Raw genomic sequence first — 19,819 nt, 5'->3', positions numbered from 1 at the left:
ATTCTTTACAGCTGATCAGCTTTAAGAAACAAAATATTTATTCTTGTCATAGATTTTTTTAAAATAGCAATAATTCCTTCAGTGTTTCATCTGATATGATCTTTTGATGCTTATACCAGTCTAGACCTGCCTTCACTGTGACTTCTGCATAAAGCCATTGCCCCCTGTTTATCATAGCTGTTTGAGGCACACAAACACAATGTTCTCTTGGGCTTGCCCAATAAGTGTGGGCTTTTGGCCCCTGATCTTCTGAGTGTGCTGTGAAATCCCAAATGGAACAATAAATGGCAATGGCGCATTTCCTGAGCACTTTTGCATGTCCCGCCCCCTTAATTCACTTTTCTACATTTAACAGGCTTAACATGCAATGTGTTCTTCCCACTAAAAACAAATAGTGCCTGAACCAACACAGCTTTCTCTGTTTTGATCAGCCTTTTCTCCTCAGACTAGCTGAAGTGGAGCTATAAACATGAAATGTAAGGGTTCGGCTAGATTTGTGGTGTTTTATGGTGAACACAAATTCCTGAAAGTTAGTTTAGCCTGGCTAAATTCAACCAAAGTCCATTTTCTCCAGGATCCTGTTTCTAACTGTTGCCAGCCAGATGATCTGGGAAACATGCAAGCAGAGGCAGAAGGCAACAGACTTTGTCCTGTAGCTTGACCTCAAATAACTGGCATTCATAGCTACAGCGCCTCTGAACATGGAGTTTCATCTGGTCATGGTTGGTCGAATGCCCTATTCGGGTCATTTAAGTAAGTGGCTTTCACTACACATTTAGCATGAAAGTCCCTAAACAAATTATGCATCGGTGAAGAAGTATTCTCTTTTGTGCATTTTGAATGTACTACCAAGTGGTTGAATTTGGTTAAAGAATCTGGTATCAGATTTAGTTATTTGAAACAAAGCTTTGTGGGCAAAATGGTTTTGCCAAGTTACAGGTAGGTAGCCGTGTTGGTCTGCCATAGTTGAAATAATGGTTAAATAATAATAATAATAATAATAATAATAATAATAATAATAATAATTCTTTCCAGTAGCACCTTAGAGACCAACTAAGTTTGTTATTGTCATGAGCTTTCGTGTGCATATCTGAAGAAGTGTGTGTGCAAACGAAAGCTCATACCAATAACAAACTTAGTTGGTCTCTAAGGTGCTACTGGAAGGAATTTTGTTTGGTTGGTTTTGGTTTTGGCAAGTTTGAGATCTTGAATATTGCTATATCATGGCAGTTGCCTATGATTATGGAAATGGAGACACTAAGCATTTTAAAATATACTGAATTACATAGAATCAGTTCCATAGAATACATTATTGAAATAATAATAATAATAATAATAATAATAATAATAATAATAATAATAATACTTAACAGGTCCAATAAAAGGTGGCATTTCATCTGTTCTGCATCTCTTGATTATTATTTTTTAATGGACAATGTTCAGAGATAGTTTGCATCCATGATTTTTCTGTATGCTGGCATACAACATGGCTATTTATCATGACTGTGTTTCTGCCACTCTGCTACTAGTTTTAATTTTTGTAAAATCTCACAAATGAACTTGTTAAGTATATCTCTTCATTTTGGCCTATTTTTTTCTTTTCTTCAAATTTAGTTCCCTTCCAGGACACTTTTCCATACAGTTCCAAAGGAAAATTGCTAGTTGTTCAGTGTGAAGGTATCAGTAAGATATTAGTAAACACACTGTTTTATTATACAGATATCACCAGCAACACCTAGTGGATTCTGCAGCCCCTTTCCTTCCCTTGTTATATTACAGTAATAGATTCATGCTTGAATACCAAATGTAACCGTGGGTGTTTCTTGTATCATGACGTTCATGGTCTTGGCCTTCTTTTTTGGCAGTGTGCCCACTATTTTGAAACACACCACAAGAATTTGCGATTTGCTCTGGGTCTCCACAGTATGGGAAAAGACACCTTTGCACAATGCACATTTTTTTATTACTGTGGGCAGTCCATATCCTCTCTTTCTTCAAGGGTAACAACAGTTGAAAATAAAACTCACAAGAAAATCCTGAGTTAAATTAAAATTTAACCCCAGTTTTGTTTAGTTTAGGGTTTTTTTACAGTTTTTCTCAGACTTCGGCTGCCTTCTGGCAGGGAAAGAGCTTCATAATCGTAGGACAGCCATATAGGACACCTATCTGCTTGCCTTTGCTGTTCTAGTGTAACATAAAAATAGTCCTAAAGTTTTAATAATAAAGGTGTTTCATAGGGATGGACAAAAACCTCATCCTGGTTCAATGGAACAAGCAAGAACATGGCTGTTTTTCCCCACAAAGATAAGAAATTGCACTGACACAGCATTCATTTTACAAAGGGAAAGAAAGGTATTTCTATAAACAGAAATCACACAAAAAATGTAAGCTGGTTTCTAACTTTGTGCAAGTGCTCTCCAAATTAAACCTTTATAAACTTTCCTAGAACTTGAAACCAGTTCTGTTTTCCCCCCTCTGTTTTAGCAAATGGAAGAAGTCTGGTGGTTATTAGAATACTGATCAGAAAAGAAGTCCCCCACTCTCAACCCCTCCCCCATTCCCCACCTCCCCCACCAAAAAAAGCCAGAGAAAATTGTGCACAGTTGAAAATGCAGAAAAGACAGAAATTAAAATCTTAAGTAACTGTGAACAGCAGGGGGACATCAGTAAAGGAAAGTTATCCTAAATGACTTTGACAGTTTTTGCAGGTGTGCATTCTATGCTGCTTCATCTAGTAGAGCTTTGAAAAGGATTTACTGCTCTCCTTTTGGGATTTATTAAGGGTTTCTTTCCTTTCTCTCTCCCCCCCCCCTTTCTTTACACTGGTGTTTCTTGCCATTTTATAAGCAGGTTGTTTTGCAAGTTATTTGCCACAGATACCTATCGAGTACTGTCCGTTACTTCACGGACGATGAGTGACAGAAATGTTCTCTCCTCCCCCATCTACACACTTCAACCCGTGAACTCGGGGCACTGAAAACAGAGCAGATCCAACAGAGTTTACTTGGTTCCATTTCGCTTTTATTATTGTTAAAAAGCACCTCAGGTTTTCTGTGTGCCTTTGACTGCCCCCTTGAAAGTTTGCCTATTTTTCACCTGAATTCTGGACTGTAGAAGAAAGTGTGCAAAAAATAAACAAATTAAAAAGCCTAAAGGGGGATTTTAAGGGTCCAGGGAACTGTGTAGTTACTCACCTACCCCTAACAAGGCACAGCTCAAGGAGGTTCCCAAACCTTGAAAGCGAAAGAACTGTGATACCCCTGAGCTTGCTGGACTGACCTCAAAGGAAATCCCTGACCAGCTGAGCCAAAGATTTTCCCTCCCCAGCTTATGTGACTGGTAACAGTCCGGTCACAACACTGACCGTGCTCTGCCTGTGGTCACAGGGGCTAAGAGTGCTTTGGAAGAGAACAAAAAGGTTGTTCCTAACTTTTAGCTCCATCTTGAAAGAGTACTGGAAACTCAGGAAAATTCCAGTAAACAAGTGCTCAAGTCTGCAAATGAGAGCTGAACTAGCACATAAAAGAACTAGTCTCATAGTGAAATGTAAAAAGCATCTTATCAGTTTCACTCCCAATCCCTATCTGTATGAACTCAGAGCATCCTTTACCAAACTTAGTTGGTGCACCAGCTATTACTGTAGGGATGCAGGTGGCGCTGTGGTCTAAATCACTGAGCCTCTTGGGCCTGCCAATCAGAAGGTTGGCGGTTTGAATCCCCGCAATGGAGTGGGCTCCCGTCGCTCGGTCCCCGCTCCTGCCAACCTAGCAGTTTGAAAGCACGCAAGTGCAAGTAGATAAATAGGTACCTCTGTGGCAGGAAGGTAAACGGCGTTTCCATGCATTCTGGTTTCTGTCACGGTGTCCCATTGTGCCAGATGTGGTTTAGTCATACTGGCTGCATGACCCGGAAAGCTGTCTGTGGATAAATACTGGCTCCCTCGGCCTGAAAGCGAGATGAGCGCCATAACCCCATAGTCGCCTTCGACTGGATTTAACCATCCAGGGTTCCTTTACCTTTACCATTTCCAGACAAGGGGAGCCTTACCACAATAGTCCGTATACTGGTAATTTCATGATTGGACTACTGTGTAATTTGCTGAATGTAGGGCTCTCTTGACCCTTTTTTGGAAGCTGCAGCTGGCTGCCTACTAGCTAATGAGCCAAGTTCATGGTCTTGTTGTTGACATTCAAAGCCCTGGAGAACATGGGCCCAGGTTATGTAGCATGCCAGCTCCCCTGGTACTGGTGAGGTTGATCTTTAAGATCTTCCACGACTAGCAGATGGTCACTTTGTGACAAGGTGGAAGCAGGCCTTCTGGGTGATAGCACCCTCTGCATTGGCCTTCCTCAGGTAATTCACAAGGCTGAGACACTATTAGCTTTAAATGCCTCTTTAAAATGCATATGTTTACCCAAGCATTCTCTGAATTTTTATTTTATTATTTTATATACTGCTCTGTTTTACTTGTGACTTACTGTTGCTGTTTTATCTCTAGTTTTTAGGAAATGTTATTCAATATTGTGTTTTTATGTAACCAGCCTCACTATGTTTATTATATTTAAATGTTTTATTTAAAAAAATGGTATAGAAAGAAAATAATAAATGATAAGCCCTGGGTGGTCGTAGAGAAGGCACTGCCACCTCCCGTTTTCTGTATTTAAAGGGGAACAGTGGTGACCTTTCTCATAGGACTGTTTCAAAAATTAGCAGGATAAAGATTGTAAAACAAGTTTTCTCATTAAAAGAGCTTTTAAGTGACAGGTGATAATATTAAACCTTTAAAAGGTTTGGAGACAGTGACATTTCTCCACTAATTTTATGCAAGGATTGTTCTGTATATAGCTATCTCTTTAAATAAAAACACACACAACTAAATGTCAGCATCTTTATAGCATATGTCTAGGTATAAGGGAAAACAGAAAGGTGGCCCCACCCTTCTACAATGAGAATTGGGAAAGTACCTATTAATTTTTATTTTCCCATTGGAATATGATCTGCCCCATCTTAATACAAAATGTTGGCAGAACCACAGTTTTCTGTGGACCTTTTTGAGGAAATGAAGATGAGCGTAACAGTACCAGTGGAATTTTGCCAATTTTAATTGGAGAATTCATTTTTCATTCCCCAAAGGCATCCTTTCCTTTCCTTTTCCTTTCCTTTTAACCCTGCCATATTTACAAACTGAATATTCATTGTTTTCAGAAGCTATTCTGTGGACCTTCACAGTAATCCCATGAGGTTTTATTCTGATATAAAAAAAACAAAAAACAAAACCTATCCGTGTTTTCTTTAAAAGAAGAATACTACCATCTTATCTTTATATTAGGTAAGCTCAGGAGTATGGGGCAAGAATGAACAGAACGAAATAACACAAATTCTTGCTGCATCCCATCTGTAGGATTTTTTTTTTTTTAAATAAAGATGCAAGATAGAAATTCTTTAATAAATATTGGAATCTGTAGAGCTGGCTAAGACCCCAGCAGAGACTTCGTTTGTGTATGAGAGTAGATATACGTTTATTGGCACTCAAGTGTCCAAGTGCCTTGTGACATTACATTTGAGTCATGTTCCTCTTGTAGCCTGCCATTCTGTAATATGTCCTGGCTATCCCCTTATTTCTTATTCAACCTGCTAATTCTTCTCCATGGTAGCACACTTCCTAAAGAGGTCCACTTACCTTTTACATTTGTTAAGTGAATAATAATAACAACAACAACAACAACAACAACAACAACAACAACAACAACAATGGCTGCCATATCCAGAAGCTTAAATGTACTGTTAGCTATGTCTTCATATTCCCGATGGTGACTTCTTCAATAGTAATATATTAATTTTTATTTTGTACATGTCTTCAGTGCTAGTCTAGAAATTTCTGCTGCACTTTAGAGGATAGCTAGTGTATTTTCATCTGTTTTTAGCTTTGATTTAATTTCTACTTCAGTTTTAATATGTCATTTTGAATTGAGAGAGAGAGAGAGAGTTTACTGGTAACTATATATATGAACTATATATATATATGAACAAAATAGTCCTTGCTTCATTTGTGATTTCAACCCCGGTCTGAAACAAACTTTGCTCTGTCCATTGCCTGTCAATTCACCCTGAATTTTTCATCTGAACTGCTTTGGATAAGCGATGAATCCATTTGAATACTTCACATATGACTATAACTGATTCTATGGACACTTCAATTGAAATTACTGGGCAGTATTGTTTATGAATACTTCTGTCCCTTGGCAGCCTATGTGAAAATCAGCAAGAAGCCCTGAAGTGTATAACTTTTGCCTTTGCAGACACGGTTTGGGCATCTCCATGCCAATACATATAACCATGATCCTGCCTTGGACGATGATGCAGACGATGAGATGGATGGAGGAAGCAAGTAAGATGAGTTGTTAAGAAGCCCAGCTTGCATTCAGTTCTTCATCAGAGCAGCTTTAAATGCAGGATAAATGTTCCATTTTGCTGTGTGGAGAGAGTTCTGAGCTGCTGCTAAACTCTGAACATAACCCTGGTAGTGTGGGGAGAAATGGGTCAGGGAACTGCACTTAAGGATATTAAGATATTATTGAGTGGCATTCAAAAGCATGTGTAGGAGAGAAGAAGCAATATCTTGATCTAGAGAAGAGCAGAACCGAAGGTTAGAGGGAGGTCCATTCAGGCAAGCAGGGCATATCTCCACCAGCCTCGGCCAGTCCCCACCTGCCTGCCTTCTTACTTGCCACCAGCCATGGGATGTCACTGACTCTGGCTTCACTTCCTCTTGGACTCCCTGCCTCCCACCGTACCCTTTCCAATGTCCAATGGGCATCAGCCACCACTGGAAAGGGGATTACAGGGAACCCCTCAAGTAGGAATTCCAAACTTGTTCTCTAAGCCACCCTAGTCCATCATGACTGAACTGGTCATGTGCTACAAAAATGGATTGATTGGTGCCTTTGAGCCCCTTCCCGGAAGAGAGGCTTTCTAATGCACCTTCGCACAGTTTCATACTCTCTGCTGGTTTCATTCAAAGCAGCCTCTGCATTCGAGCATACAGTGGTACCTCTGGTTACGTACTTAGTTCTTTCCGGAGGTCAGTTCTTAACCTGAAACTGTTCTTAACCCGAAGCACCACTTTAGCTAATGGGGCCTCCCACTGCCGCTGCGCTGCCGACGCACAATTTTTGTTCTTATCCTGAAGCAAAGTTCTTAACCTGAGGTACTATTTCTGGGTTAGCGGAGTCTGTAACCTGAAGCGTATGTAGCCTGAAGCCTATGTAACCCGAGGTACCACTGTAATTAGATTATTCAGGGTAGAATCCTATACACACTAGGAATAAGTCCATTGAATTCATTGGAGCTTGTCTCTGAGTAGATGTGTCTGAAATTGCACTGCCAGTTGTTCCTGATGCAGAAATGTATCAGAGTTGTCCACCCTTAGAGGAGACTGTCCATTGTGTCTCTGCATGAGTCACTGCATGCATGTGTCTCTTCACAATTTCAAGGACAGATTGGCAACTTGTAAAGCAACTTACCGTATTTTTCGCTCTATAAGATGCACCAGACCATAAGATGCACCTAGTTTTTGGAGAAGGAAAACAAGAAAAAAAATATTCTGAATCCCAGAAGCCAGAACAGCAAGAGGGATCGCTGCGCAGCAAAAGCAGCGGTCCCTCTTGCTGTTGTGGCTTCTGGGATAGCTGCGCAGCCTGCATTCGCTCCATAAGACGCACAAACATTTCCCCTTACTTTTTAGGAGGGAAAAAGTGAGTCTTATAGAGCAAAAAATACGATATATGATATAGACTCTTCTGAGAGTCAGTACTTCTTACTTACTGTACTAAAAACTGGTCGCATCATCTATAATAGTGCAATGTACAAAAATTACAAAGAAGTGTGCCCCAGCTTTACATGCATACGTAATTTTATTTGTGTGAAGCCTTTCTACTATTCAAACCATGTTCAACATGAAAAAATACATAACCACAACTTAACGAAAGCATACTATAAATAAAACATGAAAAAAATACAAAACCAAACTGAGCAATTCCCACATAAATCACAACAAAATCTAAAATAAAGATACAAAAAAACAAACCAACAACCCAGAAACAACACCCAGCCTAATAGTGTGTTCAGCACTCAGCTTTTGTTGTTGGAGTCAGTCTGGGTTGTGCTCTCCCAGGTCATGTGGAAAAAGGCTTCAAGGCAGGGAGCAGATCTTCCAGGACTCAGAGTCAACCTATCAGAAGTTTAGGAAAGGCTGCTGTAAGACCTAATTGCAGTTGTAACCATGATCCCTTGATCTATGAAATACATTAGGGATTTGCTCTAGAAGAATGTCTGTCATAAAAAAAACCCCATGTTGAAATCTAGGTAGGCTTCTGAACAATTAATCATATCAAAACAAGTATGATCACAAGGCTTCGAGACTCTCCCAAAACATTATTTGCAAATAAAAAGTTTTGAAAGAGGTGAGTCTGAGTCTATTCTTTTGCAAAGTTAGATTTTCACACACAAAAAGTATATGCATCAAGGCATTGTCACAATGCGTTATAGGTATACATTTTTTTATTTTTGCCTGCAGCAAGAAACCATTTCCTAGCCTGCCATTTGAAGCAAAGGACACGGAGAGCCATTCATACGCACACACATTAAATTTAAAATAGACACTAAAAAGTTATTTATTATATCTGAATATGCTGCAAGATAAAATGGTTTAAAATAATCCTGTGCTGAATCCTTTTTGGTTTCTTATGATGAATACAAAGGGTTCAGAAGTCACTTATTTTATTGAAATTTATCTTTATAATAATTCTCCTGTAAAAAGCTCATTCATTTTCAGATTCATTGTTGCGGTCATAGCTATGAAGTGGTTTTCTGTTTTCCTTTAGATTGTCATCTGAAGATAGTGAGGAAACATCTTGTTGTTTGTATGACAGTGATGACTCTGGGGAAGTGGCCAAAACATCTGTTCCTCCTGGAGAAATGGACTTGCTAGGAGAGATTTTGGATAGTCTGAGTACACACAGTTCGGATCAAGGGAAGCTCTCAGGAGCAAAAAGCCTGGACTTCTTTCGATCAATGGATGATATTGATTATAAGGCAACGGTTAGTTATCCCACCCCTTGTGTTTCCAATGTTAAAACTTCTTTGCATCCACATAATCTTCTGTTGGTGATAGTTGCTGCCTGGGTGACATGGTGTTTTAGGGTCTCTCATACATCCTCATGCTTCTGTGATAACCAGGTATTGCTCCTCAATGTCTGACTGTGGTGTAAAAGTGATGTGTACCCCTGAAATCTAAAGCAGAGAAAGTGTGCTTTGGCTGCAGAACACATTGAGAAACACTTCTTTTTAACTTGAAATGGAATTATCTTGGTTTCAGTTTAGCTGCTTAATGTTGGAAGGAGAAGAGGAATTAAAATTTGAATCCTATTAAGAGGTTGTTAGCAAAAAATAAATTGTGATTCAGTTTAGCACATCATCAGTACAATGAACAACAAGTCGTTCAGTCATTTTTTTTAAAAAAATATTAGTTTAATATTTACACCCCACTTTTCTGTAAAAACAAAGTGGCTGTTTCGGAGACCCTAGTGCCAAGAATCCTCATGTGTTGCCTGTTCTTCTTATTTCAGAATAAATCCAACACGCCAAGTGAGAGCAATCTGGCTCTGCTTTGCAGTGGTCGAACGTCTGACCCAGCTGACTGGAATCTTGGGCAAGATGACAGCATCCTCACTGGGAAGCAACTTCCCCCGTCTCCAAGGAAACGTGTTCCTTCGACTGGATACAGAGAAAATCTCTTTGTGCCAAAAACAGGAAGTCCCGCCCATATCCCTAGTGCCGATGATGTGAACTTCCTCAAAATTCATGCAGAATCTCCAAACCCATCTCAAGAAACTATGCAGTTGTGTTCTCCAGGAGTCTTTCAAGTAAAAAAGACTAAGTGGAGCGAAACACTAAGCAGTACCTCAGCAGATGAGATACCACCAAACTTGAGCCAAAATCCATCCTCTCAGGTTCCTTGGGAGAGAGAAGCCAGAACAGGAAACGAAATCCTGGAAGAGGGTGGTCTTCTTCACGAAGTGGTGTCTTTGTGTAAAATGACTTCTGCATTCAACCATGGTTTAAACATTTCAGGGGACAGGTTTTCCAGTAGCAGCGGGAATAAAGCGTAATTTTTTTATTTTTATTTTTTGAGGGGAGAAATAACGCTCCTGACAAATGACTTAAGGAAGACAACTCAGGATTCCATATCACATAGCAAACCAAAACATCACAGAGGAAGCGACAAACCTTCCGTTTTGCTAACCTTCATTGTGGTTTGCCTTACATGCCCATTTTCTCCCTCTTGCTTTGAACATATCTTCGGAACACATTTCTTTGCTGCATAATTTCACAGCATGGGCCTGGATTGGGGTGGGTGGGGCCATAGCTCGGTGTCAGAGAATATGCTCTGCATCCTGAGCGGCCCATGTTCAGCCTCTGACATCTCCAGGTAGGTCTAAGAAATGTCTGAAACCCCAGGAAGCTGTTTTCCATCGGTCTGGACCACAGGTGGGGAGCCTGTGACGTTTGGGCACATTTCATGTGGGTGGGTGAGCGCGGAAAGAAGAGAAGGGTGCTTTGCCCACTGCCAAAATGCACCCTCCCCTATATATTGCCCACAAGGGAATGTGGTGGTCCTTGGAAGTATTTAGGGGCCCCCATACAGCACTGAGCTAGATGGACCCATAGTTTGACTCAGTATAGGGCAGCTTCTTCTTCAGCTACTGCATTCTCAAGTCAAGCTAATAGTTTGACTCCATATTTAAGCTTCAGCTGGTATTTGGCACCTGCTAGTTTTTACCATTTCCCCTTTTCCCTTTCCAGAAAGGAACGTATCTTCCCAGGTAGGCATTGACTTTTATCTTGCCGAGCACAAAGTCAACAAATGCAACATTGTTCGTCTGGAACTTATCAAGTCCTGTCAATCCATGATCCAGTTGCCTTAAAGTTTTAGGGACTCGCTTAAATATTGTACAGGATGAAATGCAAATTGTTAGAAAAGAGATGCCATGATTTCACAGCAGTGAAGCGCATGAACAAAGGGAAATATGGGTCGTTTCCAAACCCCAGGAACTCATACGACCAACAGTGGTCACTCATGTGACCGTGTGTTATGTAGCAATGTAGTTACCACACGAGAGCCTGGTTCGAATGGGAGCCTCTCCCACATGTTTGTCTTCCTTGGTGAGAACTCTTTTCACCTAGCCAAGCAATAGCCATCAGTGAGAGGAAAGGTCTCTTGATGTATTTATCACCATATGAATTAACTGTTATTGGTTTGTCTGAATTTACCCCCAAATTGGGTCCTTTACCAAGTAGGCACTGTGGCTCTGTCTTCCAAATCCTGAAAAAATGGTACTGTGTGTTTTTAATCTTTTTTGAAGTGCTGAAATACAATGTGAAGTTTACAACATTTAAAAGGTGTTACTCACTGTCATCATTTTTGCATCTTCAGTTTTCTCAAAAGGAAAAAGCTCGAGTGGAACAGGTAGATTTTTATTGGCATAGAATTTCCACTGTTTTAATATTTCTGTGTTACAGTTGATCTGCCCTACTGGGGCTCATGCCAATTTAACCTTCAGAGGTAGTGTTTTAAAGTAACGTTTAGGACTTGGATCATTATTCGATGTGCTCCTTCAACAAATTCTAATGTTTTTTTTAAAACAAAAATGATAGCAGCTGAAAAATAATAATATAAAGAAAGTAATTTAATAGTGTAAATCTGGAAATCTCTTTCCAGGCCTAAGCAAAGGAATCAAGGGCCACACACAATTTCTGAAGCTTAATCATAACTTTTAAAAAGATGCATCCAAAATAATGTCCCTGCCATCCAGTGGCTCAAAACTGGCCTGCTATGGGATGCACCACAATGCTCACCAATGGCAACTTCTAAAAGTTGTCTTCCGAAAAGTCTTCTCTTAAAAGCAAACCTTTGGTGCGTAACATCAGTATCCAAAGGTGCCTTTCAAAGAACGTTTTGTTAAACCATTTGGAAGTGGTATTCCACATATTTATAAAGTGGGTAGTACACTTTTAGGCACTATACAAGTAACAATTTAGTGTGGAAGCCCATGGCATTGTCCTTTTTCCAGGACCTATCTGCTTAGATAGAAGGACCTATTTTCCCTGTGTTTGTGCTGTTCCCTCCTTCCCCCTCCCGATGTCTGTGTTTGTCCTTTCAATTGTCACTGGTGGTGGTCTAGATTGCTTGAGTCAAGAGAGTAGTGATTAGGTGAGGGTATATTTATGTCTCTGTGTACACGTGTGGATGAAGGTGCATGTTCCATAGCCCAGTGCATACAGGAGCTTCCAGTTCTTCCTTCATGAAAAGAAAAACTCTATGCATATGGAAACTTCCTACTACAGCCATAACGGGTTTCTTTCAGTAAACGAGAGTGACAAAATCCTGCATGGATGGTTTCTGAATCATAGGGGGTGGGAGGCTGGAGGAGAGAAAACTAAGAAATGTCTGGCAAAACATGCAGGTTTTCAGTGACTCACATTGTCAGTGAATGTGTTTAGAGTTGCCACGCTAATGTCAAATACGTTTTATGTAATTCTTACAGTAACATGAGTAATGTGTAGTCTTGTTGATGAACCTTTGAAATGCAACTTCATTTTGACCCCACTTAAACTGCAATATATGTAGATTTGCTAGAACTGTTAGCATTCACGCATCGTTTATCACTGATAAGATTTTTAGAAGGCTAATAGTTGTGCCTTACATTTTTGCCCTGAATAGTTGCCAGTTAGCTTTCTTACTGTCAAAAGAACATTAGACTTGCCAAATGAATCAATTTATCAAATATTTAGTCAGTGTCTACTCTGTTCTCCACTGATTATGATGTAAAATTCTCAAATCACTCGCATCTGTAGCATTTCGATGTTTACTATAGTGTCATAGGAAAACAAATGGTTCAATTTCTGCTTCATTGTCACATTTCCCCCACCATATTCAATGTTCATAGGAACTTAGGAAATCACAGATTTTAATATAGTGCTCACAGACTTCAGGTAACCCTTAAAGTTTCTCAGGAATCCCAATTAAGTAAAACTGCTTTGGACCATTAGATTCCTTTCTTCACCTAAAGAATTTCATTGAAAGTTAACCTAGTTATTTAAGACAATTCAGTACTAACAGTGCTCTAGCCTTTTTTAGTTGCAAACAAAGGTGGTCACATTTTATTTTAGTATATTAAATTCAGCAGATTTTAATATATTATTGGAGCTTGCCATGGTGTTCCTCAGATGTTTGGGGTCATTAAGCCCTTTGTTTTAAATCCCCAAACTTGTAAGGTTCTGACAGCATCTACATATTAGGGGATCTAGCCACCAAGGACTTTCCTTGACATTAGCTATACTCCAAAATTGGAAAAGGCTATCACAGTAACTGATGGAGCTAATGGATAATAAACTGTTCTGCCATCTCCTTCCCAAACCCTTGAATAGTGCTCAAGATCATGAAAAGGCCTTTGCCAAGTTTCGGAAACGAAAGTTGCTTAAACTAGCAGGAGACCTTACATGTTCACGTAGAATTCTGTGCACTGAGAATGAGCTAGAATGTTGGTCACAGATTGTAAACATTATGCAAAGAAATGAAAACCCCGAAATGACCCAACATTTTGCATGGTGTGCTGTTGGAAATAATGAAAGAAGTCACTTTTTACTGAAACTTGTACTGTTCCCTAGCATTTCAACGAGTGATATTGCTGCTTTTTGATCGCTAAGAGTTGGGTTATCAAAAGCTGTCAGTACTGGCTAACTCTGCTCCCAAAGATGTCAACAGTAGTTTTCCAATTGATTGAATGTGCAGCCTGCACTGATGAGCACCTTTGAAAATGTTAATTTTCATTGTTATAGAATAGATAAAACAATACAATCTACCAGAAGATTCTCCTGCAGATGTCCCACTGATGTGAATTCTTTGGGGCTTTCACAAGAGAACTTTATGGTGGATTGTGCCCCAAATTATATTAGACAGATTATCTCAAGCAGAATGAAAATCTCTTTTTCTTTTCTCTTTTACATCGTGTCCTTGCAAAAGGAGGATTTTAAATAGCTTGCTTTGTGCAGAAAATGAAAAATAGTAACTAGCTAGTTACCAAATTGAAGCCTTTCATTTTCATAATCATCTGCTAAAACTTTTGTTCATCTGACCAGAGATAATTCAGGATCCTGTTAAGCTGCAAAACTAGAAAAGTAGTTCTGTTATCATAGGCTTTTCTTCAGATATTTTTGCTCATAATAGGGCAAGACTGGAGCTGAAGTTATTGCTAACAATACCATCTACTTCTCAACGTAATGCAAGGAGGATAGGTACAAGAGAAAGTCACCTCTCTCCCTAATCTGTGTGGCCAGAGGGGAAAGATTAAATTCCTGCATAGGATATCAGCTGCCTTTGACGCCTACATCTTTTAACTTCTTAAAAGAAAGATCACAGGTAGAGATGTAAGAAGGCATTATTTTATATTCCGCAGTATATTCACATGCAGAACTGTTTCCATTCTGCTGCAATTCATCTTCACCCAAAACCATGTTATTCATTTTGCTGTCTGCTGCAGTGAAATTACATAATTTACATAATTACATAAATTAAGTTGCTGTAGCATTATTCCATCCCATTCATTTCAGTGCAAAAGAAACGTAATAGAAAAGGGAGGTGGGGGTGGAACATAATTATGTACTGTTTGTGGATTGAGAGCAACATCAACAGTGAATACTTTAATTCACTGGATTGATTTCTATTCTGGACATGGGAAAAATCAACAAAAATGGCCATTTCCATTTCCATTGGTATTCTCCAACATGCCTAGTCACAGGATGACTGCAAGCTCTGCTGATTTTAGCTCTGAAGACCATTGACATCACTCATAAACCAAACTCCTTAATCTTACAGAAGGCAGCAAACCACCCTAGATTTATTTATATATATATTTTTCCAGATCCGAGGCAGGAAAAGGGTGCTTAGGGACCCTGTTTCCTTTTAGTTTAACTTGCCTAGGGGCTGCTTTAATAGCTTCCAGGCAGTTAGGACTGGTTCTTTTTCCACTTCAAGGACACCACAATAATACTCTGTGTGCCATTCCAGACGTTATGACTTATGAGATGCATTGGATCTTAGACGAGTGTAAGATGTTTGCCACCTGTGGTGGAAAATCCAAATGGTGTCTCTCACATTAAAATGGGTCAGAGTAGAGTTGTGCGGTGTGCTGTTATGTAGATCCCATGTGTTTCAGTTGTGTTTGTGTAGGGAGACTTGTGTCTTGGGGCCCCTTTAGTCAGATCTGCCTTTCTCCTCCTTGCCATTCTCGGTGGCACCCAAAGGCTGCCTTGATATGAGAGATCCAAACAAGGAATCCTCCATTATGAAGTCGTCTTGAGTGCTAAGCATTAAAAAAAAGGAACTCATTGTTGCATTATGTCCCACCAGCTTTTCACACACAGCAATCGCCTCTCTCCTCGGATACACTGTACTGGGGGTTCTCCTGGCCCCTTCGCCCCACCAATTTTGGGGAAGCCCTCTTGTGCAGATGGTCATCCTTTCACAGGGCTTCCTCTGATAGGGTGCATCAGGTAAATCCCACTAAAAGAGTTTGTGGACAGCAGACCCATCTCTCACCCCCCCGCCTGCAACTCTTCTTTGACGAAAAGGTGTTTATAGACTAGTTTGGATGGATTCAGTACACTTCTGAGTGCTTCCCTAACATCAGACATAAATAATATTGTATGTATATTAATAAGCTTTTTAATTTAGATTCTAGGATCAGTATTAATATGGGTGGGTTGAGGAGGAAAGGGACAAGAAAAAAACCGAGATTCTTGGTGAACCTTCTCTCCCCTTCGCCAATCCCAGATATCATGATAACAGCTGCAATCCTATACACATCTACCTGGAAATAAGTCTCATTGAACTCAATGGTACTTAACTTCAGAGTAGATCTGTATTGAATTGCACTGCAAGGGAGATTCCGGGATGTGAGGGAAAGTACTAGATTACAACAAAAGATGGATTTTGTGCAATATCTTTGCTTGCTTTTATTGTGTGTATATGTGTTTTAAAAAGAATTTATTTTGACAACTAAAAACATCTGCTTCCCCAGTAGATCTTTGAGATTAATTTTTCTGGGGTGTTCGTTTTGCTTTGCTTTGTTTCAGGATCGTGTAGAGTTACATGTAGCATTTAATTACAATTGTCTTGTGGATGAAAGTACTGTACATTGTCAGTAGACAAATGGCATTTCTGTTGACTGAAGATGACTAGGGACGCCACATTGTTGTGCTATAATGATAAACAGAAGTGTTGCCAATTACATAGTAGACAACAGACTCACAGCTAATGACGTCTATATTCCACACAGTACTTTGTAAGTACACAGCAGGGTAGTTTTTGTGTTTAATTCACCTGGAAATTCTGCTGCTAACTTCCTCTGTCCTTTGAGCAAGCAAAATAATGTTTGTTCCATACGATGGATGGTAGGTGGCAACTTATGGTAGACATTTCCAGCTTCATAATCCAGCATGTGGCATCCTTAATTGATATAAATGATTGCTCAGATCAATAGATGTTGCAAGTATCTTTTAAATTGTTTGTTAATGATGTTAATCCATGTATTTGATGTACATTTTCTTCTCATGGCCAAGCGTTTTATCAGGAGCTATTTTAAATTAACTTACTTGAATGAGTTAACTGAAGCACTGTGTAATTTATCTAGCTCTAGACGCAACTTACAAACAAGGTTTGTGGTAAATTTCTTTTTCTGTACATACCCATGCTACCCATGAAGCTATTTCATGGAGGTAGTGAAAATCTAGCATATTTCAATTTATGTCTCAGAGAAGAGAGGGGGAAATGTCTCTTTCTGTGAACAGAAGAACCTACCTTTGTAATGGGCCTTATCTCTAAACAGTTTCATAGCTGCCTTTTACCCAGTTTTGAAGAAATCATTTGATACAGGCATTGTGGGATAAATAATCGTTTGCATGGAAACGCATTTCTTGATCTCTTCTGACAATGCAAAGCTATGTAAATGAATCGAAACTGTGTTACAAATAAAGCCAACAAGGGTTGTTCCCTTTTTTTAAAAAAAACCAATTAGGGCTTCGATCTGTAGTGTTGCACACCTTAGCTTAGATAACAGGAGATTTTCCTCTAGAGCACCAGTTTCAGCTGAAGGCACCAGGACCCACAGGTGGGACATACGCTTATGAAAGCAGTGTTATGCCAGCACCATTTAAAACAGTAATTTGAGAGAGAGAAGGAGAAGGAGACCATATAATGGAGTTTGAAGCTCCTTGAACATTAATGAAGCTGTGAAGAGGAGAAATTCAGCACGTGCAGCTTCTCAGTTAGTTCTCGTTTCCCTTGCATCTGCCAACATCTCTTTTGTACAGGAGTCGTATCCTCCTTGCACTTCAAGGAGACGAATGGAGAGAAGATGTGGAGGGAAGGACCCTGGCTCAAAGGTAGGACCATCTCCAGGGATGGTTGGGAAGGCTCCTTTCTTGGAACCCAGGAGAACACACTGCCAGTCAGTCTACTGAGCTAGTGGAATCAACGGCCTAATTCAGCTTGGGGAAGCTTCTTGCATTCCTATGAACATATAGCAGTTGCAGGGGATTAAAAGCCAGTCCCTCGTTTTAGGTTGGAATTAGGGATGGGTCCTGGGCCTGAAAGTGTTGGGACTACTGCCCTAGAGTTTAAAGACTGTGGAACTCAAACTCCTGTCAGTAGCTCCTCTATATGCACTTTAAATTGACCGTTTTTGCTAATGTTGGTACAAAGTATTTGGTAAACACGTTGCCATAAAGTGCCCCACGGTGTAATATAAAATAAAAATTACTGAACTCAGAAATATATATTGGGTCTTGTTTTTGGCTTGATTGTTCATGTGGATTACATTTGGCTAAAAGCTACATTTGAGAATCAAAGTGTTAGGCTATACCAAGGAGGTTTGGAAGCGGGACCGTTTCTCTGCAACATTTGGTTGTTTTGGACATATTTCACAGCTTTCCAGAAGTTAGGGAAGTGGGGAACCTTTAAAGCTGGACATGGAACCATAGAATAATAGAATTGTAGATTTGGAAGGGACCCTGAGGATCATCTAGTCCGACTGCCTGCAATGCAGGAATCTCAGCTAAAGCATCCATGACAGATGGCCATCCAACCTCTACTTATAGACCTCCAAGGAAGGAGAGTCCACAGTTTCCCAAGGAAGATGGTTCCATGGTCAAACAGCTCTTACTGTCAGAAAGTTCTTCCTGATGTTTAGTTGGAATCTCCTTCCTTGTAACTTGAAGCCATTGGTTTGAGTCCCACCCTCCAGAGCAGGAGAAAAGAAGCTTGTTCCCCCTTCAATATGTTGGCCCTTGAGATATTTGAAGATGGCTATCCTATCTCAGTTGCCTCTTTCCCAGGCTTAATGCACACTTTTCACAGGTAAACTGTTCTAATTTGTTGGTTTCTCTGAGCATTGCAGGGAATTGATCTCCTCTCTCTCTGATTTTCATTCAGCTCCAACTCTGACCTGAGGTTTTAGCAAGCATTGCCAACCATTTCCAAGCATGTCTTTGCAGTCATAAATGGTGCACCCAGGGTAACGTTCTATGCTTTTTTCTGTGCTCCCGTGATATAATGACCTGGTTAACACATCATGCTAAGCCAAATCATGGCTAGCAGATGCTTCATGCATCCTTGGATGTATTGCAGCTGTGCTGCAGTGAGCCCAAGCCATAGTTTAGCATAGTTTGCTGTAGGAACCTGTGCTCTTCAAACTCGTGACAAGCAGTAACCAAGATTTGCCCTATCATTTTATTACTGTTTTTTATTATTTTTTTAAAGAACGGTTTAATTGTACAAAATAAAATCAAAAAGGAGGGAGAAAAAAAGAGAAACGGTATACTATATCATTATAGGAGTTAATTACAATTCCATATACCATATTTTTCGCTCTATAGGACGCACCAGATGATAAGACGCACCTAGTTTTGGGGGGAGGAAAACAAGAAAAAAAATATTCTGAATCCCAGAAGCCAGAACAGCAAGAGGGATCTGGCTTCTGGGATAGCCTCTTGCTGTTCTGGCTTCTGGGATAGCCGCGCGCAGCCTCTCCCGGGCAAGTGGAGACTTAATCCCCTGCCCAGGAGAGGCTGCACGCAGGTAAGCTGCCCTCTGTCCCTTCCCCCCACCTTCCGCAAGAGCCGCGTGAAGCCTCCGCAGGGCAGTGGGGAGCCTTCATCCCGCTGCCCTGCAGAGGCTTTGCGCAGCTAAGCCAGAAGCTAGAACAGCGAGAGGGAGCACTGCACAGCCTGCATTCGCTCCATAAGACGCACACACATTTCCCCTTACTTTTTAGGAGGCAAAAAGTGCGTCTTATAGAGCGAAAAATATGGTATGCTTATCTAATGTACAGGTATTATTATTATCCAAATACATATAAGTTTATTTTTAACCTACTATATTTTGAATAAATGTGTTCCAGATGTCATTATGCTTGGCCATGCAAAGTCTGCATCTATAAGCAATCCGTTCATCAGTTGCAAGTGTAGTTGTATCTTCAATTCATTGATTAAATGGAGACATACGCTTACCTTTCCAGTGCATCGGTATCAGTCTTTTGGCCATATCAAGGAATCCATTTACATTGTCCCGTTGTCAAATTCTATAAAGTAGGTATGTAGTTCTAAATAATATTTTCTTCTGAAAACTTTTAACTCCCCCTCCCGCAGTTATATAATCCACTGCTTTCTCCCAAGACGTAATAAGTGTAAGGCATTGTAAAAA

At 40.1% G+C, this 19,819-nt stretch overlaps 1 protein-coding gene across 3 annotated transcripts in view; it reads left to right on the top strand.

The window, feature by feature from the left end:
* Positions 1-17,893, top strand: part of DENND1B (DENN domain containing 1B) — a 181,792-nt gene extending 163,899 nt beyond the window's left edge. For 2 of the 3 annotated variants that reach the window (XM_083620294.1, XM_083620292.1), the window contains 3 exons: positions 6,300-6,388; positions 8,883-9,099; positions 9,627-17,893. In XM_083620294.1, the coding sequence (XP_083476420.1) occupies positions 6,300-6,388; positions 8,883-9,099; positions 9,627-10,169 (849 nt within the window). In that variant the 3' untranslated portion in view covers positions 10,170-17,893. The remainder of the gene's footprint in view (positions 1-6,299; positions 6,389-8,882; positions 9,100-9,626) is intronic. The other variant, XM_083620293.1, reaches the window with a different exon arrangement.
* The last annotated feature ends 1,926 nt before the right edge of the window (positions 17,894-19,819 follow it).

The sequence above is a fragment of the Podarcis filfolensis genome (assembly GCF_964270895.1).
Source record: "Podarcis filfolensis genome assembly, chromosome: 6".
Taxonomy (NCBI): Eukaryota; Metazoa; Chordata; class Lepidosauria; order Squamata; family Lacertidae; genus Podarcis; species Podarcis filfolensis.
This window is presented reverse-complemented; position numbering and strand designations above follow the sequence as displayed.